The sequence below is a fragment of the Penaeus chinensis genome, chromosome 10 (genome assembly GCF_019202785.1).
Source record: "Penaeus chinensis breed Huanghai No. 1 chromosome 10, ASM1920278v2, whole genome shotgun sequence".
Lineage (NCBI taxonomy): Eukaryota > Metazoa > Arthropoda > Malacostraca > Decapoda > Penaeidae > Penaeus > Penaeus chinensis.
The window spans coordinates 35,504,437-35,519,436 of NC_061828.1; the positions used below are offsets into that span (position 1 = coordinate 35,504,437).

General features: G+C 35.9%; 2 protein-coding genes across 7 annotated transcripts in view; both read right to left on the minus strand.

The window, feature by feature from the left end:
- Positions 1-1,302, minus strand: part of LOC125029655 (claspin-like) — a 7,881-nt gene extending 6,579 nt beyond the window's left edge. Inside the window, exon 1 of the mRNA XM_047619672.1 lies at positions 1,121-1,302. Within this exon, the coding sequence (XP_047475628.1) occupies positions 1,121-1,202 (82 nt within the window). The 5' untranslated portion in view covers positions 1,203-1,302. The remainder of the gene's footprint in view (positions 1-1,120) is intronic.
- The window catches only part of LOC125029653 (claspin-like), a 47,398-nt gene continuing 33,564 nt past the window's right edge, over positions 1,167-15,000 (minus strand). For all 6 annotated transcript variants that reach the window (XM_047619667.1, XM_047619665.1, XM_047619668.1 and 3 more), the window contains 13 exons: positions 12,425-12,974; positions 11,832-11,984; positions 11,407-11,546; positions 10,645-10,722; positions 9,618-10,439; positions 9,337-9,427; positions 9,054-9,192; positions 7,203-7,437; positions 6,127-6,350; positions 4,423-4,619; positions 4,036-4,291; positions 3,003-3,217; positions 1,167-1,305 (listed from right to left, as the gene is read on the minus strand). In XM_047619667.1, the coding sequence (XP_047475623.1) occupies positions 1,279-1,305; positions 3,003-3,217; positions 4,036-4,291; positions 4,423-4,619; positions 6,127-6,350; positions 7,203-7,437; positions 9,054-9,192; positions 9,337-9,427; positions 9,618-10,439; positions 10,645-10,722; positions 11,407-11,546; positions 11,832-11,984; positions 12,425-12,974 (3,127 nt within the window). In that variant the 3' untranslated portion in view covers positions 1,167-1,278. The remainder of the gene's footprint in view (positions 1,306-3,002; positions 3,218-4,035; positions 4,292-4,422; positions 4,620-6,126; positions 6,351-7,202; positions 7,438-9,053; positions 9,193-9,336; positions 9,428-9,617; positions 10,440-10,644; positions 10,723-11,406; positions 11,547-11,831; positions 11,985-12,424; positions 12,975-15,000) is intronic.

The window sequence follows — 15,000 nt, forward strand, 5'->3', positions numbered from 1 at the left end:
TACTTAACTACAGTATTTAACTTTGAGAAGTCATGCATTAGATTTATGAATGTGAAATATACATTTTCATAAAATCTGAACTCTTGTGAAATATATATATGCAATTCTGGAGATGTCTAAAAGTTACTCATTATAAAGAGCAGTGAAAGCTAATACAAATAATTTTAATTAGATACTGCATGCAAAACAGGCATGAAAAAGGAAATGCTGAAGGGGCAGTCACATGAGTACTTTATCAACAATAAATGCCTGATAGTGAGCTTGGACTCCTTGGACAAAAGGAGGGACAGGATCTCAGTACACAGTCAACATTGTACAGATGTAAGTGCACAAACTAACAGCACAGCTGTACTCTGAATTAAAATATTAAACTTACTTACTTACTGTTAATTATAGCTATAAACTTTAATTATTGTTCTATCTTGTAATTTTGCCTTTTGAGCACAAACCATATTTAACTATTATTTTCCCATTGAATATCTCAACATCAGATTATGGATCCACTGCCATTTTTCTTTACACTGTTGTGTTGTGGAGTGAGTTTGAAAGCATTTAAAAAATCATAATAGATGCTTCTTTCTAGCTAACCAAGAGAACACCCACATCCATCTCCAATTTTGTTTCTTGACAAATACTTGCAAATAAAATTCAATGCCACTGTGTGAAAGACTATGCCCCCTCTAGTACTACTAGCCATGTTTGCTCACTATGCTGATACCCTTGGGCAATGGGTTTATCAGTGTAGCTGGGTGTGTATGGAATGAGCAGACTTTAGTGCTTGGTTACAAGTTTTGCAGGTTGTGAAAATGCTTGTATGACTGTCTTAAGGAAGTATTATTTCTGTAAAATCAACAGCTAATATGTAGATCTAAAATTATAGACAATTAAGACTGAAGCTGTAGAAAGAACAGACTATTCTGTTTTCTGAAGCTGTTATTTCTCAGCATATTGCATATGGAGCATATAACTGTTAGTAAAATTTCATGTAAAGATAAAAAGTATATATACTTAATTCAAATGGTGAACAACAATAGTAATAATACCAAAAATAGTAACAATATTAAAATTACAGGCTCCATATAAATTACTGCACTACTTTTCTCCACATACACCTACTTACCAGAAAAAGCCAAAATTCGTTTCCTTTTCTTGACTTTCTTCCTTTTCTCTGGTTCTTCATCATCTGATGAGTATACCACCATTTCAGGTATGGGTGAGGATGTCCTGTCATCGTCAAATTGCAATTTTGATTCTTCATCTTCTATTGATTCCTTTCCATCACCTATAGACTTCTTTGCATTTTCCCTGACAAGTATCAGAAATACTGGTTACAGTATGATGGATTTAGCTATTTTCTTGACCACTGCTATGCTTATGTTTTTCATTAGGAAATACACAATAAATATATGAAGTACTTAAATGATTTTCCTAACCTTGCATATGAATAAAGGTTTCTACATGGCCAAAATATTTTTGCTTAAAAGGCTGTTATTCACTTATAACTTTCAATCTTTTAGGCCTCTTGAATGCAAGAGTGTCGACCTTACTTTCTCCAGCAAGCCAAAGAACATAACTATAAGCAGTTCACACTTGCCTCTATAAGAATAATACAAGAAAAAGTGAAGGAGGATTTAGCTTACTGTTATGTCTGCTGACAGGTCTAAAAATGTACAAGTACTGTGGTAACTCATCTTAACCCATTTGCAACGGGGATAATGAACAAAAAATGGGGAAAATGCTGTGCTCATTTTTTATATTTTTTGTGAAATGTCTCTACACATAGATGGCTCTGCCTTGCCTAATTTCACCTTTCCTTGAATTGGCAGGAAAATGTATTTTTTACTAGTGCTATAAATATCAATGGTGTTATTTTTATTATAAACATTATAACTACTATAATCTTATAAACACTAGTAATAGCAAAATAAGATAACATAAAATGTTTTCGTAAATTAAAGAAAAGGGTAAACGGGCGAGACAGGCAGTACTCGTAATTGGCTCATTGGTGATCTATGTGTAAAAACAATTAAACATGCCTGTCACGAATGGGTTAACTTAAGCACTTTTGCAGATGCGAAGATTTTAAAACTCGTAAATGCTTCTTAACAGGACAATGACTTGTTATACTTTACATGTACTGTCCTATGTTATGACCATACATAAACAGTTCAAAGTAGTTTGGCACAAAGGGAACATAGTGAGTGTAAATATGTAAATCCTGTAATTTCTTAAGTTTTGCTCAGCCAAGTCACACCATTCCATCCAAAGATGAAGTGACCTTGAACCAGGAAATTTGGTACTGGTTGGTACAACTGCTTTGTGTGTCCGACGCCTCTGCCTCCTCCCTTCCCCCAAGATCTTGTCTTTTGAGTCCGACATTCACTCCTCCTCCTGATCTTGTTATTCTTGATTTTTTTTTTTTTACTACTTAACCCAATGCTGCCGGGGAAAATTAACAAAAATGGGGAAAAGGCTGTGCCCAGTTTCTATATTATTTTGTGTGAAATGTCTGCCCATAGATGGCTCTGCTAGTGCTTAGCCACAAAGGAGTCAATAAGTAGACCTTGTGACCATACGTGATTTGAATTGGCGGGAAAAATGTATTTTTTACAAGTGCTATGAATATCGATGGTGTTATTTTTATTAAAACATTATAATCATTATAATGTTTTTTAATATTAGTAACAGAAAAATAAGATAACATAAATATTTCGTAAATCAAAGAAAAGGGTGAACGGGCGAGACGGGCAATATTCGTAACTGGCTCATTCGTGACTTAGTACAAGTATAGCCATCTATGTGTAAAAACAATCAAACAAGTACTAACAGTGGGCATAGCACGTTTCTACCTGTCGTACCCATCAGCAAGGGGTTAAAATGTACTTACAAGTATCTGTTCCACAGTCCTATATGATTAAAAATGTTTTATTATTTTATACATAACAATTATAGTGTATCCTATTCTTACACTCCCTTGTGGCAACTATTTCTACAATACTCACATGGCTGAACTTTCCGGTGCACAAGCCAAGAAGCTCATCCTCCTCATCCTCATTCTTCTTATCCTGAGATTCAGTGAGTGAAGCAAAGGCAGTGGGTCTGTCTTTATCTTGCATATCAAAGGTACCCGAACACAGGCCCATGAGGCTGTTTATGTCCTGTGTTGGGGCAAACTCTTCTTCACACAACTGGTCTACCTTTGATGATGTTTCCTTTCCTGCAATTGAACTTTGTTTTAATCTAAATGCTGATTTAATATTATAGAAAGGAATTGTAATCTATGAAGTGAAAAAGCAAGTTGTTTTCATGAAATGACAAGCTATAGAATTTGCAGTTTTTATAGGTTTAGGTATACAAGCCCTGACAATTAGTCTGTTATTAACTGCAATTGAACATTTTGTCCATTTTCAATCCTCTATCACTTTCATATCTTTCTCTCTCGAGGAAGGAAGATATAAAATACAAAGGTTGAAAAGGGGGGAGTGAGTGAGCGAGAGATCTAATTATCTATATCTACCCTATACAATGTTTTAGGCATAATTAATGATTCAGGATAAAGGAAGGAAACTGTTAGATATAGGCCTCCATCACCAATCATGGATTCTGAGGGACTTCAGTGATGGGATTCAATATACACAGAATTTTAGCTATTAGGATTACTATATATTCAAAATCTTTCAAATAAACATGTATGTAAAATATTTCATATAATTGTGTTACTGCCCCTGTGACTGAGTTCCAATGTAATATGCAAATATAACAAAGATGCATTTCACTGCTATGACTTTTATGAATCACAAAATTAGTGACATGAATGATACCACGGCTTTGTTACAAAATTATCCACATTTCCATTATCACAATAATTTTTTGATTCCTCTGATTTTTCAATCATTTATTTATATATTTATTTATTTCTCTCTATCTCTTTCTTTTACAACGAAATTGACAGCCGACCCCCCCTTTCATGCAAAGATTAGTGTATCAATAAGATTATATCTATACTTTGTTTCAAAATGCTTTACAGAATCCTACCAGTAAACTGTCCTGAACAAAGCCCGATCAGTTCATCTCCATCCTGAGAACCCTCTATGCCTGTGAAGTCCAACTTCAACTTGGCCATAGGGTTAGGTTCCTTGCGCGTTTCATGAGGGCCAAACTGGGAGTCTTCCATTGGGGTAAGGTGAAGACTTGGACCTTCTGTGGAGGGTGAGCCAGGAGCACTATGTGGGGCTGATGATATAAAGAGGTCCTGAGAGTTTTCTATGGGAAGGCTTAAGTCACGATCTCGCTGTAAAGAGGATGGATCAATTATTAGTGGTAACCAATATGAAGATTTCTGTAAAAGATGCAGAAAAGATGTGTCAAAGATTTCTGCAATCAGGACACATAACATATGCCTGGGAACTGTGCTCTACTTACCCCTACACTATTGAAACTGCCAGATTTAGTTTTTGTTAATGGAGTTAGGAAGGCAGTTTCACCATCGTTTTCATTGGCTATGCCCTCTCCACTGCGCCGGAGCCCACCACCTGGCTGATGACCAGGAATGACAGATCCAAAGAATTCAAAACTTGAATCCATGGATGTAATACTTGCATCTTTGTCCACTGAATCCACTAAAATCAAAATAAGTAATGGTTAGTAACATTGAAAACCACAATTCCACAAAACTATTGAATGCTTACTGAATACATCTTCTTCAAATAGTCTTCCACAAAACTATTGCATGCTTACTGAATACATCTTCAAATAGTCTGTCTTTTTCTGACTTCTTCAAATACCAGATTATCATCTCTCAAATTACAAAAATATTTTCACTATTGTTTAAAGGATAATGTAGTAGGGAAAAACTTTGGGAACTTCCTCACTGAATTTACATGCATTTAGCCAAGCCAAAATGCTTATATGAGGTCCTATTTTAAGGCCACCCTTGCATGTGTCTCTGACACTGTATCCCTTTACCTCTGTATAAGCCAATTATCTCTCTTTTTTATGTGTATTACCACTATTACCATTTTTTCATATGCCAAATTTACTTACTTATTCTTGCATTCTTCATAGAAAACATGTTACATATCATGATCATGTTTGATATATGATTTTTTTTCCATCCTATTTTTTCCCCATAGATCATCTTGCAATTTTCTATATGCTTAATTGGCATCTCAAGCAAGAGCCATTGGAACTTCATTAACCCATTCGCCCCATGTGGTAAGAATGCATGCCATGCCCACTGTAATACACGTTTATTTATTGTATTTACACATAGATGGCTCTACAAGTTCTTAATCACCAAATAGCCAGATATTAGAAAGTACCTATCTCACCTGTTTACCCTTTTCTTTTGCTTTAAGTAAGGGTCTTTTGTATCATTTCATTGTCTAAAATATTTTAATGAAACATTAATAATCATAACATCAATATCAATAATTACAGTATCGATAGCAATGGTATTAATTTTCCTGCCAATTCAAGGAATGGGGAAATCAGGATCGGTAACTAGGGCCTACTGATAGACTCCTTGCTGGCTGAGCACATGTGGAGCCATCTGTATGTAACAAAATTCACTAAAAACTACAGGGGACAGAACATAAATCCGGGGCGAATGGGGTAAGCTTTGATAGTATTTTCCCAAAATCCATATAAACTAGTGCATGGTCGCTTAACCCAATGTCACTGGGAAATTTTAGAAATTTTAGCGAAATGTCTCTGCACATTTTTAAAAAAATATTTTGCTATGAATATTGATGGTGTTATTTTTATTAGAGACATTATAGTTACTATAATGTTACTGACATTAGTAACAGCAATGTAAGATAAAGTAAAAATATTTTCGAAAATCAAGGAAAAGGGTAAACAGATGAAGACAGATAGTACTCATAATTGGCTTACTGGTGACTTAGAACAAGTGTAGCCATCTAAGTGTAAAAACAATGTATAAAGTAGTCTCACAGTGGGCATGGCATGTACATACAAGCCATGCCCGTTGGCTTTGGGTTAAAAGGATCAATAAAAACCTTGCTAATCAAACTAAGCAAAGATGACTGAACTTCTTGGACTCAAAAAAATCTATCACAGCATAAATTTCCATTCCTTTTCACACACTGCAGATAAGACACTCACTTTTTTTAGACTGCGAGGCAAAGAGATCCTCAGTGTTTGTACGTGTCAAGCCTTCAATGAGCGATTTGGACTTGACCTGAGCATTAACATCTTGCGACTCTTCCCACTGCAACTTCAAGTGATCTCCATCCTCATTATCCTCATCCTTATCCTCCATGATTATCCTCTTGCGAGTGCTGGGCAACTCCACGGTATCATTACTATCGCCGTCCTCTGCTTCTTGACTATAAGAGATGTATGGTGTTACTTCAAGAACTTCCATATTAGCATTATAAACAGAGACAAAATGTAAATTTGCTCAACATAAAATAAATATACATGAGGAAATTAAATAATCAAAAAACAATTTATATCCAAAAACCAAGAATAACACTACCTAAGATCAATGAAAATTATTAAATGGAAGAAAATACAATTCAAACAGAAGTAAATACTGCAGGTCATCTTTACTTCTACATCAAATCAGTATTTAAATTTTAAATATACCTTAAACTTCATACCAATGGCTAAAAATATACTTCCAACACACATACAAAATATACCTAGTGGAGAACACTAACAAAACCACCATATACATATACTCTCCACTGTGGTTTTGTTTTTTTCTAGTTTTGTAATTTGACCTACTTGGTCTTACCTGTGGTTTTAACTAAAACAAGGAAACTTTAATGCCTCTTTTATCTTCTAATATCATTACTAGGATCAAGATAATGGGTTCATAGATGCTAACCAACTAATGTAATGTATTACATTTCTCATGTGTGATCTCAACCTTGCCAACCAATATTAATAAAACTGAATTCAAACAGCTGTACTAGTGATGGTGTAATAAAACTAGCTATACTATTTGTTCAAACTGTTATTTGAAACCCTGTGATCAAAATCTTTAGTCAAATAGAAGTTATAATTCTTACTTTTAGCATAATATACAATAGTTGCTTACATACTCTTATAATCTATTTGCTAAAACTACTAGGCTAGCTGACAACTTATGGTTTTGTAACTTTTTCCTCTTAAAAGGATCACAAAAATGTTTAAATGGACATTAAAAAATTATTAGCATGATTCCTACTTACTTTCCTCCATCATCGTCGTCGTCATCATCATCACCCTCTTCATCTGCACTATCCTCATCATCCTCTTGCATCTCTTCATCTTCATCTTCAGCTTCTTCATCTAGATATTTGTTCTTTTTGCGCTTCTTATCCTTGATGATGATGTCATTTTCTTCAGGTTCCGACTCGCAGTCTGTTTCGCTCTCGTCAGTGAACTCCTTTTCCTCGTCCAGGAAAGCTCCATTGTCTTGGTAATCTTTTCATCATGAAATATATAACAAAAGTCAGCGAATCTGCCATTTCTGAATATTATGCAACTAACAACATACGATGCCCTTTTTTGTAACCATCTACACGAGTGATTTTTAATTTTTAAAAAATCAAGGAACACTATTTTTCAAAGGACAGGCTGCCTTAATCATTTATGAGCTAATATTTTAATCCACTGCTGTCCAGAAAATGTAATGTTCCCTGTAGTTTTGTTTTGTGCATTGTTGCAACACTGATAACTTCACAAGAGCACAGCCACCAACGGGTCAATTAGTAAGCATAAAATGATATCACACAATTTACCCTTTCCTTGTTTCTTTTTCTAATGCTATTAACATCACTATTATTATCATTACTGATACAAAGATTATTATTATGTTACTAACAATAATAAGAGCAACAAAAGTTAAAAAGTATTATTTCCAAAAATAAAGGAAAAGGGTAAGCAGATGAGATAGGACTAGTGATCGACTCCTTAGTGACTTAGCACTTCTGGAAACATCCATGTGTAAACACAATAAATAAACTAAAATCACAATGGATATGGCATATATGTATATATTATCCCCAGCGGCAATGGGTTAACCCAATGTCAGCGGGTGGCAAGACTACAATGCCATGCCCACTGTAATAAGAAGTTTATCCATTGTCTTTACATATAAATGGCTCTACGAGTGCTTAGTCACCAAGGAGTCAGCTATTAGTCTTATCTATCTCATTGGTTCACCCTGATTCCTTCATTTTTTTGCAAGCTTCATTTCTCTTATTTTATTGTCTTTGATGTTATTCAAGCTTCATTTCTCTTATTCTATTGTCTTTGATGTTATTAACATTTTATTTAATCATCATAATATCAATAAGAATGATAACAATGTCAATATTAATAGTATTGGAAAGAAAAACACATTTTCCCGCCAATTCAAGGAATGGGGAAATCAGGATTGGTCACTTGGGCCAACTGATAGACTCCTTGCTGCTGAGCACACATGGAGAGTATGTAACAAAATTCAATAAAATCTAAAGAGGACAGTAAATGACCCATATGACATTGGGTTAAATAAAATAGCTGATTTCACAAAGAAAAAATCTATTACAATAATGCTTATGGTTGTTTCCTATTGACCCTCACTCAACTTGTTATGGAGCGCTTTTAAAATTACTGTGATGCACTGTAATTTGGAATGGTGAATATATCTTGCAGAAAATAAATACCTGAGCTTTTCAGTTGATGCTGATATTCACTGATAACATGGATATTAACATTTCCAAGCAGCTATCAACACTGAACTAGCAGTGCACTACTTCATGATTTAACTCACTGGTACCATATACATGAACTCTCCTCTGCAGTTTTGATTTTGATGGTTTTGTTACTTGGCCTACCTGGTCTTACCACTGGTTTTGACTAAAAAAAATTAAACTGTAAGGCCATGTCTTTTATTTTCCAATGTCATTACCAGGGCCAAAATCATGGTTCATACATGGTGACTGACTGAGGTATCACATTTGTCATGCGTGATCTCAACCTTCCCACCTGAAATTAATAAAACTGAATTCAAACAGTTGTATTGGTAAGGCATACCTAGCAAGTTTACTACTCACCTTCTATGACTTGCTCCGATTCAATGAACTGGCGCTCCTTAACCCTCCGCACTCTCTCTCGTTCTCGCTGTTCCCTAATTTTTGCTTGAAGGGCAGTTTTAAGGGACGTGTGACGTGCGCCAGGGACCGTTTCAATTGGCTAAAAATTAAGAAACTTTTGTTAAATATGTTCTTAGCTGTCTACAATGCTATGGGATGGGATTAAGTACTGATCACATTTATTCCACATCTTAATTTTCGTGAATAAATTTGCAAACAGTTAGAATAAATATACAAAACTCACCATATCATCATCTTCAGCATCAAGATTCACAATAATGTTGGATGCTACAAGCTTTTCTGAGCCGTCTTCACCCTTCTCCTTTGATACAACACTAAAAGATATAGAAAATATAACTGATGAAAATAGTAACAGTTTTTAAATCTTGAAAATTTCAAGAGTCCAAGTGTCAAACTTTACAAAGTACATCTCTGTGCAAAACACAAGGCTTAATATTTTCTCTGTCAATTTTTTTTTTCTTTTTTGGCTCATGAATTTGAAAATTGTACATTTTAGAAACATACCTTAAATTCACTTGCTGCTTATCAGACGGTTTTCTCTTTGTATTTGAGTGTCGAACAAAGCGATTCATCAGCTCGTTCAATCCTGGGTTCTTTGGTGTTACAGTTGGTTCTTCATCCAGATCAATGAAGTCGCAGTCTTTTCCAAGGCTAAGCTTTGGCGTTGTCTTTGTGATCTTGTTTAGGTCCAAGTCTGGCAACTTTGCTGCAAGAAGATTCAATTTGGGAGTTTCAATCTTCTTTCCACTCTTTGCATCAGAGTTTTGGGGGCTTTTTGGGTCTGATGAAATTATTTGAGGACTGTCTTTTTCTTCAGTTGTAGCTTTAGGAAGATATTCCTCTATTTCAAAATCATCTTGAGTATCTCCTGATTCTTTAACAACAGAAGTGACTACGTCTTCCTTTGCACCAGCTGTGATGTCTTCCATCACCACATCTTGATCAGGCTGAGAGTCCTCAGCAGAAGACGACGTCCCACTCTGAATGCCTGAGTCATCCACATTCTTCTTTGTGGACTCACCTACTATGCCTCCCACATCAGGGTGAGTTTCCTTATCCACATGCATTGATGACTGTTGCTCTTCAACATTATCAGTCTTGCCTTCTTCTGGAGCACCAATATTCTGAGATAAGTCTGGAAGGTCTTCATTATCATCAGCCTGGGAAGGAAGCTGAGTTTCCATTTCCTTATCCATTTCTTTATCCTGGTCTGCCTGATCTCCATCTGGATTGTTTCCTGGAGTCCAGTCTCTGTCTTCTGGGTCCTCCTGATCCGAGTCTGATTTGTAAAAGTCTTCAACTTCCTTTTTCTTTTCTTCTAGCATCCTAATGGAAAGAATACATTGCTATTCAAAAGGCCCATGAATGTATTTAGAAATTGCAAAGAAGCACTCCTTAAAATGATTAGAATATACAGCAAGTCCACTTTCTACCTTTTGTACAATAACAATAAATAAAGAGAGAAGAGATATGAACTATTTAAGTCTTGCTATGACCACTGTCAGATAAACAAACATAAAAGTGATCTTACTTTAATGTTGCCATATCTCGCATACTCATCTTCAGGCTGCCACGTTTGAGACTCAGAACAGGTGCAACTTTCTTACGTCTTAAGAACATGGAAAGAGAAAAAGGCAATTATCAGTAACAATTAAATTTTCTTTACAATAAATATCTAACTAAAACAAAGAACAACATTTTAGAACTACTGGAATCATTAGATACAAAATAACTAATCTTGGTAAAATGGATGATGGAAAGAAGTACATTATTATAATCAATTGCAAATATAAAGGAAAACTCCCATAAATGGTGAAAATTTGTAAGTCACAAATTAAATCAATAAATAGATATAGAGCTATCATTCAGCATGGATTTGCTCGTAGTTTTGAAGAATTATTTGTTCAGACAAAAATTCAAACTGAGGAGCAAGAAGACAAAGAGAAGGAAAAAGAAGAGATGGAGGAAGAGGAGCTGGAAGACAGGAGGGAAAAGGAGGATTAGGAGGAAGAGAAGGAGGAGTAGGAGGAAGAGGAGCAGGAGCAGGGTGTGATGCTATGATTAACTATAGCAGTGATTAACAAACCTCAACTATATTTTGGCAAGATAGAGATGGCAAACCTCCCAAATTATTTATCATCAAATCTGGAAAAAACTCTTATCTTGCCAGAATACACTTGGAGATTTATTGACCTATGCCATTGTGTGAAGTGTAGAGGCCATGTTATAACTTGATACACTCCTACCCCTTAAAAATCACTACACATTACATATTTCCTCTTACTATGTTTACCTTTCCAGAAATTCTGCCAGAGTCCTCTGCTTGGGCCGGTGATAGGGCAGAGATATCTGGGAATCCCGCACCATTCGTTGGGTTTCACTATGGATGTCCATAACATCCTGTTGCCTCTCTTTCAAAGATGGACCTTTTTTCTAGGAAGAATTAATAAAACCATGATTAACACAAATGCTATTATGAATATGATATTTTAACAATTCTATGAGAAAATAAGAAAAAGGAAGAAATTAAGTAAGTATATTGAGTTAAGAGAATGGGATGAAGGATGATCATATATTTACATCAACTTAAGCATTGTATAAAATCACGTACAACAAACTATATGATCTTCCTCTACTAGCAATATCTTTTAATGTGACTAACAGCTTAGATTATGAGACATTTTTTCTAACCCTACTAATTCCATACGCAACTCTTACCTTCTTTTTCTTGCTAGTGGCTGCACTTCTCTCATTCTCATCATCTGAATACTGCGGCCGTGTAGGAGAAAAGCTTTCCCCAACCTTAGCTCTCGGCTCATCTTCATCTGTCAGCTCAGCATCAAACAGATCACTGTTGTATTTGTATGGCTTCTGAAAAGATTTTTTCTGATTAATTTTTTTTTAGTTAAAAAATAAACACACTCAGATTTACTATAATCTCTAAAGAGAATACTTGCTTGTAGAAAACTGACATGCAAGAATAAACATAAAAAAGTAAAAATAAAATGTACTTAAGTGGATTGGTAACATTTCTTACAGGCATAAAAATGAATATAGATTCTGAACCTGTTTCTCACTAACTACCCTGTTATTGTGTGAATACAGAATAACAATATATAAGCTAATTTTAATTTTAAATGTATATATTCTTTATGAAGACACTCAAACTATTAATAAAGCAAACCTTAACCATTAGTTTGAACAAATTTGTCAAGTTCTCTTTATACACCCTACAGCCCTCCTACATGCACCAGTTTCAGAACCCACAATCTTGTCCATGCCAACATTACAGCTCTATCGCCTTCTCTTACAATTGCTACTGGTGGCTGATCGGATGCATTCCTCGGGAAAATCTCGGATTCACTGTCATCACTATCAGAGCCAATCCTTTGCACTATCCTCTTTGTTTTTGAGCTCTTGGATTTCTTGTCTAAATCTTTCTCTTCTTCCTGCTCCTCATCACTGCTAAGGAAACCTTTATTAACAGGATGTGAAGGGAGTGGATTAGAATCTTCATCATCCGAGAGAATGGCCTTTCTTCTCCTACTGGAAGTTATTATATTCTTTGCATCTACATCACTGTCATCATCTGAGACAATTGTCATCGACTTCGTTTCTGATTCTTCGTCTTCTAAAGCCTTATCATCAACTTCAACACCATCATTTCTTTTGGATTCTGTTTCCTCCTCTTCTTGGTTATCCGCAGTTGTGTCAGGCTTCGCAGGCACGAAAATCCCTTCATCCTCGGAGGCATCTGCAGAGTCAGTCTTTCCAGTATCTTGCTGGTCACCTGATGCAAGAACAATGGCAAGAGGACCTTCTCCCTCTGGTTCCATCTTTGCTGTCCAGGCAGTATTCAATCTGGAAGAAAGAGGTTCTATTACTTTGAGAAAAAAAGAATATAAGAATAAAAATGAAGATAGAAGTGTTTACGTCTTTTGTGCCAATGGCAAATCTAGTGGGGGAGACCCGTTAGTATGATATGTTGCAAGCCTAAAAAAGAACAATCATAATATAAAGAATTTTGAAAAATTGTAAGTTAAAAACTGGAATCAAAATGTAATCTGAAAATTGTATGTGCAAAATATTTCTGATAAATTATTATGTATTAATGCCACAAGATTCTGGAGACTAGCATTAGGAAGGGTTTTTCTTTGAAATATTGAAGAATAATCTTGACGTGATGAAGCAGAACCCAGGTTGGTCTGGACTGAAGAACATATGGTCATGTTCAATGGAAGAGCTCATAGGTATGTGCACAGCACTGTTACATATTATTACACCTGGAACTTAACAGAATGAACCCTGAAACCAGGTGACAGTCTGGCAAGTTGGTGTTTCTGAAGGCCCTCTTCTGAAATTCAGTCCATGAGTGTGGAAAAAGGAATGGTGTGCTTATTCTTTTTATAAACATGGGCATATCATCTCTATCTAATTTCAAAATCAGTACAAAGTCACTGTTCATTGGTTTAAAACTGTCCTTTCAAGCTGTTGGAGAAGCAACAAGAGAAAAAGCCCTGGCATAGAATCAGGACTTCTAATTTCCATATGGAAAATGCCTCTGATCCATGCATGCCTAACACTGGACTTAAAGAGAGGACACAAGAGTTAAGGAGGCCTAAGCTGTAGTCGTCTCGACATGGTTCCAAAGAATCCCACAGCATGCCTATAACAATATTGCTCCTAATATTTACAGTGTTAAAGTAAACACTGCCTAGGGCAATGTGGCAATAGCAGGGGGTCTTAGGGGGAAATAGCTGGGTATTGAAAGATTTGGTTTGTGCGGCAATCTTTATGGTATTCAGTGTATTTAAGATGTGGTTCAAAAGATCGTACATTCGGGCTGTGAACTTGGTCTCTGAAATGTTTTGAACATTCAGATTCACTGCCAGATGCTGATAGGTGGATTCTGTTGCTACAAATTTAAATCTATTTTAGAGAAAACACTTTTAAGACTGCTTGTGATGTAATAATGCATAGTGCCAATATTGCATGATTTATTTTAAGAAACAACTTTAGTTAATCTTTGGGGCCGCCATGGTACAGAGGTATCGTGCGCGGCTGTGGGCTGGAGGATCCACAAGCATATGGGTTCGATTCCCGGCCATGGTCGAGGTTAGGAAGGGCATCCACTCGGGGTAACGGTTTCCACCTGCCAATACCTGCCTGCCCTTGTCCAAAAAAGGGAGTTTCGTGACGTTAAACCAAAATCAATCAATCAATCAATCAACTTTAGTTAATCTTTATGGTAAGAACACACTAAGCTAGAGCAAACGGAAGATGATATTCTTGTAGAGGACAAAAAGGTGCAGTCATTAGTACAAGAAATATTCTGCAGACAGGCATGGGTAACACCACAAATTAAGGAAAACCTTCACAGCCTAAGTTCACTTGGTGCTTCTGAGTATCAGCTCTATCCTGCTGTGCAAACTGACGAGAAGACAACTTTTCCCGGGGGGTTGCTGTCAACCCTGCCCACTCTGGGACTGCTCGAAGGATGCGTCCAGTCGTGGCAACTTTGACTGTTAAATAAATTTTATGACGTGGAGTTGGGAACTTAGTCTCAAGCGAGTGCGTCCGTAATGTAAAGAACAACCACGAGTTTATTTATTTATAATATGCATGAGATAAATATAATATAATACAATCTCTACTGAATCTATTGATCTGTCGATTCCATGTACTGTCTACTTTAGCATGCTGGGTGGCTTAGACTAAAAATTTACATTTACTTGTTGCTTTCACTGTCATTCCTCCTTCCTAAACACATCGGCCTTTAAACACCTACTGAAATAATTATGTTAAAATGGCAAATAAATTCTGGTTCGGGCTGACAGGTAAGGGATGATAATAGCACAAAAACATCTAAAATGTAACAAAGGTGATA